Raw genomic sequence first — 16,130 nt, 5'->3', positions numbered from 1 at the left:
TGCCCGGTAATCATCTTCCTAACTCTGAGAGCCATCTGCTTCATGCCGCACATGCTGACTCCCCCGCTGGGGTCTTTGGAATTGGAGAAAGTAAAGCCCCCGTTACACACTGCAATATCGCTAGCAATATTGCTGTAAAGTCACCGATTTTGTGACGCTGCAGCGATATTGCTAGCGATATCGCTGTGTGTGATACTTACCTCCGACCGGCTCCCCCCGCTGGTTATCGCTGATCGCGCGAGAAGCTCCTGGACCATTCCTCGTCGGTCACTTCCTGCTGAGGCTTCCTGTGGCGCCGACGAGCGACGCGTGGAGCCGGGCGGGAGGATGTCAGGATCGCCGCGTCTGACAGGTAAGTAGCGATCCCCGTCCCCAGCGATGTCGCTGGTGAGATCTGCCTGTGTGGCAGCTCACTAGCGACCACCTAGCGATGCACCAGCGATCCTGACCGCGTCATATCGCTGGTCGGGATCGCTGGTGCATCGCTAGTTGTAACGGTACCCTTAATGTCCCACGTCTGCTACCCATGCTTCGTCTGGCAAGATTAGTGTGGAGACAGATTAAGAGGGTGGTTGGATTTAGTGATATCATAGCTGAAATGCCCTTATGGAATAATAGTTATTTTCCGACACTGCTTACCCACCCATCTGCTGAATTCTGATGCAATGTCTCTACGATAGGGGATATATATGAATGCGGTACACTATTATCTTTTGAACAATTACAAGCTAGGTGTGATGTCCCGAGGTCGCAATTCTTCCGATATTTGGAATTAAGATCAGCCTTTCAATCGCACATGAAATATGTCGGTATGAATAATGCTATTTCGTCTCTACCCTTGATAGGCATTCTTAAATCACAGGGTCCCCAGGGTCTCGTCTCTTCTCTGTATACACACATGCTATCGGTGGGGACGGAATCTGCCATATGCTTGGTTAGGGGGAAATGGGAAAGGCTCATCTCTGATACACAGGGAGAGGAGTGGGAGGAAATCCTGGAGTCACCAACTAAGGTGTCTCCGTCAATCAACAATAGAATGATACAACTTTATATTATAAACCAATCATATTTGACTCCGTCTCGACTTTTTAAGATGGGCCGTTTCCAATTTTCGGAGTGTCTGAGATGTCATACATCAGATGCAGATTTTATTCACATGATTTGGCAATGTCCAATTATAGCACACTACTGGAAAGAGGTGACGTCATTATTAACCTCCCTGGTACAGATTCCTGTTCCCCTTGAGCCATTGGTTTGTGTGTTTGGGGTGTGGGATGACGAGACATGGGGACATTATACGGGGATTTTCTTACGGGAGACATTGTTCATGGCACGGAAGATGCTGGCACTGCGGTGGATGGGGGGGTATGGATCCCTCCCTTAGAGTTGGATAGAATTGGTGAATTCGATTATAGCGTACGCTGTACCAAAACAGAGGGTGCCCGAGTAAATTTGAGAAGATATGGCGCTGTAGGACGGAGATATCGCATGATAAAGAGCTAATTATATAGACATAGGCTGCAAATAGTTGTTTTGTAGTAGAAGTAATGGTTTAGAGGTTTGGCAGGCTTTATTATTTGAATAATAAGACACAGACTATTGTAAGGCAATTGACAGTATGTTTTATTCTATACACAACTGGTATACATACACTGTTTGACATTAATGCTCTGTGGAATGTATATGTGTTATATGGTATTTTCATCGTTGTCAGTTTGCATATTGTATACCCTGTCTTTGGTTCAATAAACGAATTTAAAAAAAAAACAATGCCCGAGACATTCATGGAGAGTCTGAAACCACAAAATGCCTGAGATATTCATGGAGGGTCTAAAACAACAATGCCCGAGACATTCATGGAGCGTCTAAAACAACAATGCTCGAGGTATTTATGGAGGGTCTAAAACAACAATGCTCGGGATATTCATGGAGGGTCTAAAACAACAAAATGCCCGAGATATTCATGGAGGGTCTGAAACAACAAAATGCCCGAGATATTGATGGAGGGTCTGAAACAAGAATGCCCGAGATAGTCATGGAGGGTCTGAAACAAGAATGCCCGAGATAGTCATGGAGGGTCTGAAACAAGAATGCCCGAGATAGTCATGGAGGGTCTGAAACAAGAATGCCCGAGATGATAGTCATGGAGGGTCTGAAACAACAGAATGCCCGAGATGATAGTCATGGAGGGTCTGAAACAACAGAATGCCCGAGATGATAGTCATGGAGGGTCTGAAACAACAGAATGCCCGAGATGATAGTCATGGAGGGTCTGAAACAACAGAATGCCCGAGATGATAGTCATGGAGGGTCTGAAACGACAGAATGCCCGAGATGATAGTCATGGAGGGTCTGAAACGACAGAATGCCCGAGATGATAGTCATGGAGGGTCTGAAACGACAGAATGCCCGAGATGATAGTCATGGAGGGTCTGAAACGACAGAATGCCCGAGATGATAGTCATGGAGGGTCTGAAACGACAGAATACCCGAGATGATAGTCATGGAGGGTCTGAAACGACAGAATGCCCGAGATGATAGTCATGGAGGGTCTGAAACGACAGAATGCCCGAGATGATAGTCATGGAGGGTCTGAAACGGCAGAATGCCCGAGATGATAGTCATGGAGGGTCTGAAACGGCAGAATGCCCGAGATGATAGTCATGGAGGGTCTGAAACGACAGAATGCCCGAGATGATAGTCATGGAGGGTCTGAAACGACAGAATGCCCGAGATGATAGTCATGGAGGGTCTGAAACGACAGAATGCCCGAGATGATAGTCATGGAGGGTCTGAAACGACAGAATGCCCGAGATGATAGTCATGGAGGGTCTGAAACGACAGAATGCCCGAGATGATAGTCATGGAGGGTCTGAAACGACAGAATGCCCGAGATGATAGTCATGGAGGGTCTGAAACGACAGAATGCCCGAGATGATAGTCATGGAGGGTCTGAAACGACAGAATGCCCGAGATGATAGTCATGGAGGGTCTGAAACGACAGAATGCCCGAGATGATAGTCATGGAGGGTCTGAAACGACAGAATGCCCGAGATGATAGTCATGGAGGGTCTGAAACGACAGAATGCCCGAGATGATAGTCATGGAGGGTCTGAAACGACAGAATGCCCGAGATGATAGTCATGGAGGGTCTGAAACGACAGAATGCCCGAGATGATAGTCATGGAGGGTCCGAAACGACAATGCCCGAGATGATGTCACGGAGGGTCCGAAACGACAATGCCCGAGATGATAGTCACGGAGGGTCCGAAACGACAGAATGCCCAAGATGATGGTCACGGAGGGTCCGAAACGACAGAATGCCCGAGATGATGGTCACGGAGGGTCCGAAACGACAGAATGCCCGAGATGATGGTCACGGAGGGTCCGAAACGACAGAATGCCCGAGATGATGGTCACGGAGGGTCCGAAACGACAGAATGCCCGAGATGATGGTCACGGAGGGTCCGAAACGACAGAATGCCCAAGATGATAGTCACGGAGGGTCCGAAACGACAGAATGCCCGAGATGATGGTCATGGAGGGTCTGAAACGACAGAATGCCCGAGATGATGGTCATGGAGGGTCTGAAACGACAGAATGCCCGAGATGATGTCATGGAGGGTCTGAAACGACAGAATGCCCGAGATGATGGTCATGGAGGGTCTGAAACGACAGAATGCCCGAGATGATGGTCATGGGGGGTCTGAAACGACAGAATGCCCGAGATGATAGTCATGGGGGGTCTGAAACAACAGCATGCCCGAGATGATAGTCATGGGGGGTCTGAAACAACAGAATGCCCGAGATGATAGTCATGGGGGGTCTGAAACAACAGAATGCCCGAGATGATAGTCATGGGGGGTCTGAAACAACAGAATGCCCGAGATGATAGTCATGAATGCGGTGACTGCTGAAAATTTTTTTGCATTGATTCTATAGCTGGTGATAATAGGTTCAGTGAATAAATGGCTCATCACAGGTAGGTTAGGCAGAAAATGTGTATGCTGTGTCTTGACCTACAAAAAGAAATCGTGTGTGCCTCAGAGATCAGCGATCGCCTCCTCCTTACTGTCCTGGGTCTTGCTGTACTACAAAATGTACAAAGCCATGCCTGGTAAGGAATAATAGGTGACAGTGCTTGTCGGAGTTCCACCGCCTCTTGTATCAGCTTTGGTTGCTGTTAGTTGGACCCCCTATGATTTGATGATCTGATGGGCGTCAATATCAAAGACTACAGTACGACTGGCTGAAAAAGAATGGCTGCCATGGCTCAGCAAAAAATTATCTTGTTTCAGTGGTTTGAAGTTGTTGTAAAGTGCCTTTCAGTGTTTTGTGATTTTGCAGTATCCCATTATCTTAAATCTATAGGAGACCTTGCAGAAGCTCCTGGACCAGTCCCCCACAGCATTTGCTGATGATCTTCGAAATCTGACTGAAAAACATGAGGCCTTCTTCTATAAGTGGATGCTGCAGCTTCAGTAAGTGTGTAATGCATGACTCTGAGAACAGCCCAAAAAATTGTCACTTTTTAAGAGGTAGGCTCATCATAACTGATAAGTTGCTAATCACTAGGGGTCCAACCACTGGGACCCCTTTTGTCTCCGTAGGTCCCGTAGACAATAAAGTAGTGGTGTGCATGCTTGACCAGCGCTCCATTACTGTGGATAGGTGACATGCTGCCATGGTGGACCAACCCTTGCACTATCCCTTGCATGTTACTACCACTTGTGATAGGCAGGCTCAATCTCTTATAGTCCTCGTGATGCTTCGATCCATACCTTGCCTCGTATACAATATACAAAATATATTCAACATGCAAAATTTATCCTGCAAAATGTGAAATACTGGGCAAGTGTTACTTGCATATCAAGAAAGCAAGAGCTGTATGGTAATAGCTTGCATTTCCATTGCCCATGGACCAATATTGTTGAAAAATTTATAAGATACAGTATGCACTCTATCCAGGTTGTATTTGTATTAAGTTATAGATGACTGCATCCATAGGAGTCTATAGTGGAGACATTGTAGACCACGTATATGTTCCAAAGATTGCAGATGCATACAACTAATCAGTGTGTCTCTGCTTTACTGCTGTTTTACAGTCTCGGATTCAATATTGTTCTTTTTGGTCTCGGCTCCAAACGGAAACTCATAGAAAGGTTCAGATGTGCACTACTGCAGGACTCGCTCTACATTGTCATCAATGGGTTTTTCCCAAGTATCACAATCAAATCTGTAAGTAGTTTTCTTTGTATTGAGCAATCAAGAACTTGAGGCCAGTGACATCTAATTTATGTAAGTTATGATAGAGAAGGGATTTGTACTGTATATGGTTCCTCCATAATCTCTGCCGAGAGACACTTATGGTATGGTAGGAGGGAGGGCACTGTGTTTTGTCATGGAAGCTGTAAAGGACTTTTGTAGATGTCGTCTCTGGTTGTCTTACAGTACACATGGACAAGATTGTGAATGGATTGAAAGTAGGAATAGATATTAACGAAAATTAAAGGGGAACCTGTCCTAACCAGAAGTGGTATTTTTCTGCAGATTAACAGTTACTCATCAGGTAAATTGCTTTAAAACCATTCCTGGCTGGTTTTGTAGAGCAGTGGCTGCTGGTAACTGGCATTTAAATCATCGGGATGCTTTACTGGAGCAGTGGTTACAGGAAGAAAATAACTTTTCCCTTCACCCATGACAGTACACCTGAGAGAGGGATCCGCCCCGCCAGGACAGGAACCTACTTAGATATAAGAACCTCTCCCCCGCTTCAGTTGGGTTCCTGTCCTGGAAGGGAATCCCACTGTCAGCGGTGCCTATCATGGGCGAAAGGTCCCAGGCCCGTCCCGGCGCGGGAAGAACAGGGGTCTCACCTGTAGCGCCGGCCGTCGGGTCCTGGATGCGCAGTCCCCGGTGACCCCTCGGGCTCCGGGTTCGTGTGGGTGTATGTGGAGGCTCCACTGCGCCGCCCACCCCCCGCACGGGCCCGTGGTCTCGCTCCCCCAGATCACCTAGCGGGGGAGAGCCGCGGGCGTCTTCCGGCCGCTGACGTCATTGGCGCAGAGGATCATTGGCGCGCCATCTGATGTCAACTAGGCGACGGTGTCATGGCGCTGGGTGCGAAGCCGGCTTTTCCGAAGCGGTCGGCCGGCCGGCTGTCGCAGGGGGGAGGGGAGGAGACACCCACCAGGATGGAGGCGGGTTATTTAAACAAAGAAGAGCGGCATGGCGTGCGGTCAGATATGGAGTCAGAACAGGAGCGATCGCTGTCTCTGCCTCCCTCACAGCCCTCCGGCCGCAACATGGAAGCCGTTCAAGCAGTAGTCGCCCAACCGCAGGTCGGGGGACTCCAAGATCCAGAGAGCACAGATCACGTGCTCCGACACAGCCTCCCGAGTCCGGTACCGTTGATTACGGGTGGTGAGTGATCTTCGTGAATGCTAGCAATCTGTTAATAGGGGTTCCCTGTTGTATGTTTAACCCCGTAGGAAAAGCTTAAGAAAGCGGGGAGTAAGAAGAACAATAGGGATTGTGCCATATGTAAAAGCCCCTTAGCAAGAGACTGGCAGAAAGACCTCTGCGCCAGTTGCATCCAGCGAACCATGGCAGAAGAAGCGCCTAGTTTCGCAGCCAACCTTATATCGGCCCTTAGGTCAGAGATGGAAGGTTCAATTAAGACCTTGTTGAAAAAAGGGAGAAAAGGTAGAAAGAATCCCCCTAGTTCTCTGTCAAACTCCTTTTCGGCCTTGCCTCAGACCCAACATCCCTCCATCCTCATATTCCTCAGACAGTGACACGGGTGGTAAGCCATGTTTTCCAGTAGAAGACACGGATGCTCGCCTTAAGGCCATCAGAGCAACAATGGGCCTACAGGAATAAAAAGCGGCTAAATCCCTGGAGGATGTCATGTTTGGGGGACTTCAACAGAGGAAAAAACGGACCTTTCCAGTTAATGAAAAGGTCCAAGCACTCATTGAGAGAGAATGGAGGAAACCCGAGAGATCAGGGGCTCTTCCCTCCTCCTCTGAGACGATACCCCTTTGAGCACAAGGATGCAGAAATACGGGACAAGGTCCCAAAGATTGACGCAGCGGTGTCCAGGTCTTCCAAAAAATCGGCCCTGCCCTTGGAAGACTCAGGGGTTCTTAGGGACCCGCTAGACAAAAAAGCAGATTCCTATTTAAGGCATGCATGGGAAGCAGGAGGATTGAAGCCGGCAATAGCGGGCACCTGCACGGCACCTTCCCTAATGATTTGGCTGCAGCAGTAAGAAGAGAGACTAGCGTCAAAAGTCCCAAGAGAAAAAATATTGGCAGATATGTATCTTCTGCATGGGGCAGCAGCTTTTTTGGCAGACACCTCGGCGGACTCTGAGGTTGACAGCTAGGGCGGCAGGGTTATCAAATGCCGCCAGACGCGCATTGTGGCTTAAAGCCTTTCCAGTTGACCTGCAGTCTAAAGCTAAACTGTGCTCTCTCAACTGGTGGCTGGACAGGACAAACTTGGCTTCAGGAATGCCATGGGACAGACAGACGACCGATATAATACTGACAGACGCGAGCTCCTCGGGGTGGGGGGCACACCTAAGGGGTCATGTGGCCCAGGCTTCCTGGAGGCCTCAAGAGATTGGCGCATCTTCCAACCTGAGAGAACTGTGGGCACTGAACAAAGCCCTAGGCCACTTCATTCCCCTACTCAGGGGTCGCAATGTCTGGATCATGTCGGACAACAAGGTAACGGTGGCGTACATCAACCACCAGAGGGGGTACAAGATCACACTCCCTAATGAAGGCAGCGAGCGACATTTTTTGCAGAGCGGAACAACACCTACACTCCCTAATAGCCTTGCACATAAAGGGGGCAGAAAATATAGAAGCCGATTTCCAGAGCCGCAATACTCTGAGGCAAGGAGAATGGGCTCTAAATCGGTCCGTTTTTCAAAAAATAACACAGCTTTGGGGGAAACCAGTGATAGACCTCTTTGCCAACAAAAACAACAGGCAAATAGAGAGGTTTTGCTCACTAAACCTGAGGGAAAAATCATGGGCAGTGGACTCATTGCAGATTCCGTGGGACTTCAGGCTAGCCTATGCGTTCCCCCCCCCCCAGTGGCCCTGATCCCAACAGTAGTCAGGAAGATCAGGAATGATCAAGCCAGGGTGATCATAATAGCCCCATTTTGGCCAAAAAAGGTCCTGGTTCGCTCTGCTACGAATGATGTCCCTCTACGATCCATGGGTTCTGCCAGAAATCCCGGACCTACTAGCTCAAGGTCCAATATTCCACGCTCAGGTCAAGGGATTCCATCTGACGGCGTGGAATTTGAAAGGTCGCTTCTAATGGATAGAGGGTTCTCTCCCGGGTTGGTGGCCACCCTGCTAAAGAGTAGGAAACCGGTGATGACTCCTAGGTAAGCCGTTAGAACAAGAACCCCCGATTAGTGCCATCTTGGAGTTTTTACAGTCAGGATTACTCCTGGGGTTAGCGGTAAACACTCTTAAAGTTCAGGTATCTGCACTAGGTGCGCTCTATAACTGCAACTTGGCAGCAAATAGATGGGTAGCCAGATTTATCAAATCCTGCCATAGGTCTAAGCCTATCCCAATACCTAGAATAGCCCCGTGGGATTTAAACCTGGTACTAGAGGCCCTTACAAAAGAACCATATGAGCCTTTACAATAACTACCCATAAATTATCTTACCCTAAAAACGATCATTTTAGTGGCCCTTACATCGGCCCATAGAGTAAGCGACTTGCAGGCTCTCTCAGTAAATCCACCCTAGACACAAATTTTTCAGGACAGGGTGATATTAAGAACAGACCCCGCTTATCTACCTAAGGTAGTATCAGATTTCCATCAAGGTCAGGAGATTATCCTTCCATCCTATTGCGAAAAGCCAAAGAACTCAGGGGAGGAAAATTTCCATAATTTGGACGTTAAGAGAGCCCTGCTACAATATATATGTCACTAGCCAGTGGAGGAGGTCCCAGTACCTATTCGTAGCTTTTCAGGGTGCCAGGAAAGTCTATGGGGTTTCAAAAGGGACTATTGCCAGATGGATTAGAGAGGCCATTAGTGTATGTAGCCTACTCAGCTACTGGTGTTCCGATTCCTGACGGCATCAAGGCTCATTCCACCAGAGCCGTGGCGACCTCCTGGGCTGAAAAGGCAGAGGTATCGATTGAACAAATTTGTAAGGCCGCTACCTGGGCCTCACCTTCAACCTTCTTTAAGCACTATAGATTAAATCTATCCTCCTTTGCTGACTTAACCTTTGGTAGAAGGGTGCTACAAGCGGTGGTCCCTCCCTAAGGTGTTTCGAAGTCTCCAAAAATCTCTCAGGTGTGCTGTCATGGGTGAAGGGAAAACCACCATGGTTACTTACCGGTAGCCAGTTTTTCCGGAACCCATGACAGCACCTGTATATCCCCCCCCCTTTTTCACCGTATGGGTATGCACGATTAGTAGGGTGCATTTGTGTGATGTGGTGTTGGATTAACATGTAACTAACTGGGAAGTCCTCTCATGCTCTGTAACCAAGTGAAGCGGGGGAGAGGTGTGCCGCCCCTTATATCTCAGTAGATTCCTGTCCTGGCGGGGCGGATCCCTCTCTCAGGTGTGCTGTCATGGGTTCCGGAAAAAACGGCTACCGGTAAGTAACCATGGTGTTTTTTTCTCCGTGCAGCCACTCTATTCCAGTCACTGGAGCAATGCAGGCAGCTTTTACGGTCGGCGCTCACTACACAGTGAGTGTGCTTTAATGATGACATTGACAGCTGGCTCTGCAGCTTGTTCGTGTATAACGTGTTCAGAGCAGGCTGTCAATCAGTGTACCGGGGAGTGATTACATTCCCACTCACAGTATAGTGAACAATGACTGTAACCGCTTCCTGCACCTCCCAAATGACTTTAAGCGAGCGACTACAGAGAGGGTATAAGTTCATTTTTTTCCCTGTAGCCCCTGCTCCAATAAGGCATCCTAACATGATTTTAATGTTTAATTGCCTTCAGATAAGTCCTATATTTGCAGCTAAATAGCATTTCTGGACATGACAGGTTCCCTTCAAGCAGTGCCTTGGTCATACATAAAAGTATTTATTTTTAAACCCCTTCCCGAGATCCGCAGTATAGGTACGGCATTGTGGGAGCTGCGTTCCCACAAACCTCTGTACATATACTTCCTGACGATCGTGCGGGCTCATGCTGAGCGCCGCAGCGATACAATGCAAGAGTCAGCGCTATATGAGAGTTGACATGCTGCAGCAACTTCCACAATCAGTGCCTAGCACTGCTTGTGGGTGGTTAACACCCCTGATGCCACTGTCATTATTGACAGCGACATCGATGGGCATCACATAGGGAGCCACCTTTCTGCTCCCATTGGCACAGCGCAGTTGCGTTGTGCCTATGGTCTCCAAGGTGACCCCAGTCCAAAACATGGCTGCTGGGTCACCCATGGACTGTGGCCTGTAAGTTCCTGCTCAGAGCAGGAGCTGATCTAATTCCCGGCAATGCAAAAGCATCGCAGAGTATTAGATCAGTGATCAGTCAGTGGAAAGTTGATGTCCCATCCTGGGACAGAGTAAAAAATAAAAAAATGTTTTTAAAAATTGTAAAAAATGTCCTTAAAAAAACACAGAATAAAAAGAAAAAATATTAATCCAATAAATACATTGATTTAGGTAAAAATAAACATAAAGCACACTCATTTGCTATCACCGCATGACCCGACCTATAAAACTGTCCTACTTGTTAACCAGTTCAGTAAACGCCATAAAAAATGCAAAAAACAATGCTTTGTCATCATACCGCTGAAAAAAGTGGAATAAAAGTCGATCAAAAAGACGGATGTAAATAATAATGGTACCGATGAAAACTTCATCTTATCCCGTCAAAAACTAGCCGCCATATAGCTCCATCACCGGAAAAATAAAAAAGTTATAGCTTGCAGAGTAAAGCGATGCAAAAATATTTATTTTTCTATAAAATAGTTTTTATTGTGTAAAGTCGCCAAAACATAAAAAAAGATATACGGTAAATGTATTGCTGTAAATTTAATGACCCAAGGAATAAAGCTGCCTTATCAATTTTACCACACGTGGAACGGCATAAAATAAAAGCTTTCAATTCCGGTTGAAACCAATTGCTGGTTTTTGTTCAGTCTGGATCTCAAATATCGGAATAGAAATCGATCAAAAAATGTTGTTTGCCCGAAAATGGTACCAATAAAAACGTCAGCTTGTTCCGCAAAAAAGAAGCCCTCACATGACTCTGTCGGCCAAAATATGTAAAAATTATAGCTCTCAAAATGTGGTGATGCGCAATGAAAAGCGTCTTTTAGTGTGTGACAGCAGCTAAACATAAAAACCCGATATAAATCTGGTATTGCTGTAATCGCACCAACCCGAAGAATGACGTTACTAATCACTTACACCGCACAAGGAACAGCGTAAAAAATAAAACGGATTCTTCACGTGCTGTTAATTTTTTGCTTCTGCCTCCCAAGATCGCAGTAAGGCTCAGCGCACATTTATCCTGCGCTCTGCATGGGATCCATTGAAGAGTTCCAGAGTTATTGCCACATAAAGTGACACTGGTCAGAATTGTAAAATTTTACCTGGTCATGAAGGTGAAAATAGGCTCGGGGGTGAAGGGATTAAACCATAGCCAGTTATGGGATGATCTAGAGAACAACAACCTACAAAACTGTAAACCATCTCCATGTTCAGTCTGATCCTGCGATCGTGTTACTCCAGTACATCGGACTTTGTCATGTAGTGAGGTAGGAGTGGAGTTAGCGGACTATATACAGGCGAGCAATCATCCAATAGCTATCTAATAATTATGGCCAGCCTAACACACCACTGCACCACAAATCAGTAGGATTTATTAGGACGGTTTCTAATGTTTACTTATTTTTTGTTTTATATGTCTTGGAGTAACGAGCAAAATAGTTTACAAAACTGCAAGTATTCGCCATTATGTCCTTATGATTGGCCACATTGACGTGTGCTTATTCTGTGAATGCAGGTGAACCCATCAGCTTCAGTAATTCTTTGTTTCTATCCAGATCTTGAACTCCATCACAGAAGAGGCACTGGGTTACCCTGGAACTTTTCGCAGCCCATTGGATCAAATGAACTTTATAGTACAGAAGTTCAAGGAAGGTAAATGAAGGGAGACCTAATTTCGGTGCTAAGAATTGGATACGTTTACAGGACAGCTGCTTTGTTGGAACATTAACGGGAACCTGTCTGCTCCAAAAAAATTCTATGTACTTGCAGATATATTGGTAATTTTCAGTTACATAGTGTTTAAATCCTGCCTGTCTACCTTACTGGAGCAGTGGCTACAAGAGACATTTTGTGTTACATTCTCCATGCAGCTGTTCGCTTTCAGTCATCGTAATGATGCATGGAGCGGTTACAGCCACCGCTGACTACGGTGAATGCACTACAATTACTTCCGGCATGCTGATGACAGCTTGCTCTGCAGTGTGTGTGTGTGTGTGTGTCAAGCAGGCTGTTAGGCAGTGTGCAGGGAGCAGTTACAGCCACCGCTGACTATGGTGAATGCACTACAATTACTCCCGGCAAGCTGATGACAGCTTGCTCTGCAGTGTTTGTGTGCACAGTGTGTGTGTGTGTGTCGAGCAGGCTGTCAGGCTGTGTGCAGGGAGCGGTTACAGCCTCCGCTGACTACAGTGAATGCACTACAATTATTCCTGGCACGTTGATGACAGCTTGCTCTGCGGTGTGTGTGTGCCACAGTGTGTGTAGAGCACGCTGTTAGGCAGTGTACAGGCGAGTGATTACAGCCACTTCACTGTATAGTGAGTGGTTACTGTAAGCACTCCCTGCACCGCCACAATGACTGTAAGCGAGTGGCTGCAGGAAAAATATAATTTAGTTTTCTCCCTGCAAGCCACATTGTTAGTGTGAAGCTATGGCTTGTAATATGAATTCAGATGCTTGGAGTAACCATCCCGTTTCTCTGAGTAAAACCATCGTATAAATCCATAATACTCAGTTGGGCAATGCCTTTGGGAATATCAGACCCGTGCTAGGGCTCTTTTGGAGCAATTGCTGATGATAAACCATAAGCGGTGCTATACAATGTAGGGCTAAATATGCCCGCTCTTTGTACTGCATGCATTGCTGTGCGGGGCAACCACACAGTGCATTAAATTAGCTGGATGCAAAAACAAGGGTTAGGATAAAATGTCTCCTCTCCCGCTGGCTCTTACAAGGTTGTTCTGCTTGTCTCTGATGGGAGAGAAATCGGGGACATCTTGTTCTTGGATCACCTGACCACTGAGGCCTGTGATTGGCTACAGCAGTCAGGTGATTAGAATAGAATGCCATCAGGTGTGCAAGTCACTTGACCCACATTGTGTGCCTGTGTGATAAACTCTAGAGAGGTGCTGTGCTCTGACCACACTGGTAAATTAGTGTTGTTTTCTGTTTTTTGTCATTATACCTGTGTGTGATGTTTTGAAGACTTCCATTGCTGTCAGATGAACCGACATTTTCTTAATTTCTCAACACCCCTATACACTGTATTCACTCTGAATTTTAGACTTGATGTCACAATCAGTATGGTAAAGGAGTCATTTTTTTCCCCTAAAGATTATAAACTGTATTTGGAGCATTGTGCTGCTGTCTGGCTGATCAGCGACATTTCCATAATGGCTGTTCATTTTCTGCTCCCGTTAAAGCTGTTTATAAGAATTGGAGCTTAATGAGCTGCTGATGAGCGAGGTGGCTGCACTTCTGCAGCGGCTCTGATAGACTAGTGTGATAGCTCTGCTATTATTGAAATCACTGACATTGGGTACATGTACAGACCTTCTACTATGTGAGCAAAAGCCAGAATTTTATTTAATTTATTTTGCAATCCTTATTTTCGAGCATCCTATGTTTGCCAAGAATGGCCTAAATGTGATCAGACTAAGCAGCCATAAACCCATGCACTGTGTATCTCTATGGTTCAGTGAATAATCAAACGTCTCTGCAAGGATTTTTTTAGAACATCATTGCACACTTTGCAGTTTCACATAGCTAGCTGTCGGGGATGGCCGTACGTAACATAGAGAAGACAGAGATGGTTAGTTACCATCTCTGCCTTCCTGATCACTGTATGCACTGTGTTGAACAAGTGCTGCATATACAGATTAGGAAGCACTTACAGTGCTTCCTCCTCTGGACCCAGCGATAGTGTCATCACAAAGTGCTTGCAGGGAGCAGGAATTTTTGTGTCATATAATATCCAGAACAGCACTATAGCTGAAGGCTGAACTTGCTCTGTAATTGGGACTTAAAAACTTTGAAAAAAACAGACACCTATTTTTTTTATTTGCTCTCAATATCATGGATAAATACAAATATAAAAGTGACAAAAAAATTAGGCCCTACATATTGTGAAAAAGAGTGTAAAAAATATTTAAATAACCACACCAAAAAAATTTGTGTATGAAAAAAAAAAACTTGTCAAGAACTTGGGGAAGTGCTGTTTTAAACATCTGCAGGTAATTCGGAGCGCTACATCAGCAAAATAAAGTTTCCAAAGCAATAAAGATGAATTCAGAAAGTGATCCACACAGAAATGTAATCTTAAAAAATTGAAAGGGATGATTGAAGTCAGAGATTCACGTTATTCACGGTCTAGATTTGGTCAGGTAGTTTTCCATCAGTGCACTCAGCACGACCTGATTTTTATGGTCTTCTGGATAATGATGCATTTGCTGTTTGTGTATTGTTGATGACTTCCATGGCTGTTGAACAGGTCTTCCATATTTTTTTTTCAGAGCCATCTCTAGAGCTTTATCTTCTGATCCATAATCTGGACAGTCATATGTTAAGAGGGGACAAATGTCAGCAAGTACTTGGGCAACTGGCTTCAATTTCCAACATTCATCTACTGGCCTCCATAGATCATATAAATGCCCCTTTAAGTAAGTGAAAAATTATACTGTGTACTGGTCAGACAGGTTTATTGGGCTGCATAGTGACATGTAGCAGAATGTTATTACAGCAGTAACAGACTTCAATTTGCATTAGGAGATAATGGTGAATTGCATGTGAGATGTCACGTTGTGGTCTTGTACATCTATATTATTTCATATGGTCGCTGCAGACTGCTTTATTCCAAAGTTCAGGAAGCACCTACCAGTTACAAGTAGAAAGATGTGGTAAATACAGAGGCATCTAAAAGTTTGGAGACCCCTAATCAAAATTACTCTTATCGTGAACAGTTAAGCAAGTTGAAGATGAAATGAGCTCTAAAGGGCTAGAGTTAAAGATGACATATTTCCAGGACGTCCACCTGACAGCACCATGGAGGACGTCCTCCTCCTTACAGGGACAGGAAAGCTCACGAGAGGTTAAAAGGTCCCATCCCACCCCCTTTCCCTCAGTGTTTTTCCTGTCCCTGCATGGAGGGACACATGAGAGATTGCTGCGCAGAGCTTACCGGAGGGCTCAGGGGGATCGTGCGGCCAGTCCAATCCTTCCCCCTGTCAAGGAGCCCAGGGCCGAAACTTCCTGGTGGGGAGTCCCTCTGCCCCAAGGCCAGTGAGCAGGACGACGGTCCTGGAGGGAGCCACTCCTCTCGGTGGGAGGCTCTCTGCTCCGACAGCAGACCGCCGGATCCCTGACTGTGGAGGTGGTGTGGAGCACGGTCCCCGCAGGCAACTGGGCTTCCGGTGGGGGCCGACGTCACGAGCAGGCGCCATCAGGTGCGCAGGTGGTGACTTGCATTCCAGGATGGAGCGCGGAAGTGGCTGGCACGTGGTTTCCTGGCCTCTCGCGAGAGGACGCGCGTCGCTTTCGGTGACGTCACGGACGCTGGGTTTGAACTTTCAGCGCGTGCTCCGGGGGCAGAGAGTGACTGGCTGCAATCGCAGGAGACACGGCAGCAATGGAAGCAGAAGCTCCAGCAGATGGAGGGGTAAGTGCGCCTGGCGCAGACCACCCTCCCCACAGCCACCCCCACAGCCATTTTCAGGACGGACTGACCTGACTATCCCTATCTTATGCCATTAAGATAAGGGAACCCCAGCAGTCCCACTGCCCGTGACTAAAGACTCCGGCAAGGCCTCAGCAAAATCTGTCAGATGCCCTGTAT

The 16,130-nt window shown here is 46.7% G+C and overlaps 1 protein-coding gene across 2 annotated transcripts in view; it reads left to right on the top strand.

Annotated features, from left to right (window-relative positions):
• The window catches only part of ORC2 (origin recognition complex subunit 2), a 90,758-nt gene that overhangs the window by 37,751 nt on the left and 36,877 nt on the right, over positions 1-16,130 (top strand). For both annotated transcript variants that reach the window (XR_012221385.1, XM_073551465.1), the window contains exons 10-13: positions 4,372-4,481; positions 5,106-5,238; positions 12,076-12,172; positions 14,812-14,958. Coding sequence is in view for 1 of the 2 variants with exons in the window: in XM_073551465.1 (XP_073407566.1) it covers positions 4,372-4,481; positions 5,106-5,238; positions 12,076-12,172; positions 14,812-14,958 (487 nt within the window). In the remaining variant the exon portion in view is untranslated. The remainder of the gene's footprint in view (positions 1-4,371; positions 4,482-5,105; positions 5,239-12,075; positions 12,173-14,811; positions 14,959-16,130) is intronic.

The sequence above is a fragment of the Dendrobates tinctorius genome, unplaced genomic scaffold, assembly GCF_039654945.1.
Source record: "Dendrobates tinctorius isolate UK_male_01 unplaced genomic scaffold, ASM3965494v1 ptg000177l, whole genome shotgun sequence".
Taxonomy (NCBI): domain Eukaryota; kingdom Metazoa; phylum Chordata; class Amphibia; order Anura; family Dendrobatidae; genus Dendrobates; species Dendrobates tinctorius.
This window is presented reverse-complemented; position numbering and strand designations above follow the sequence as displayed.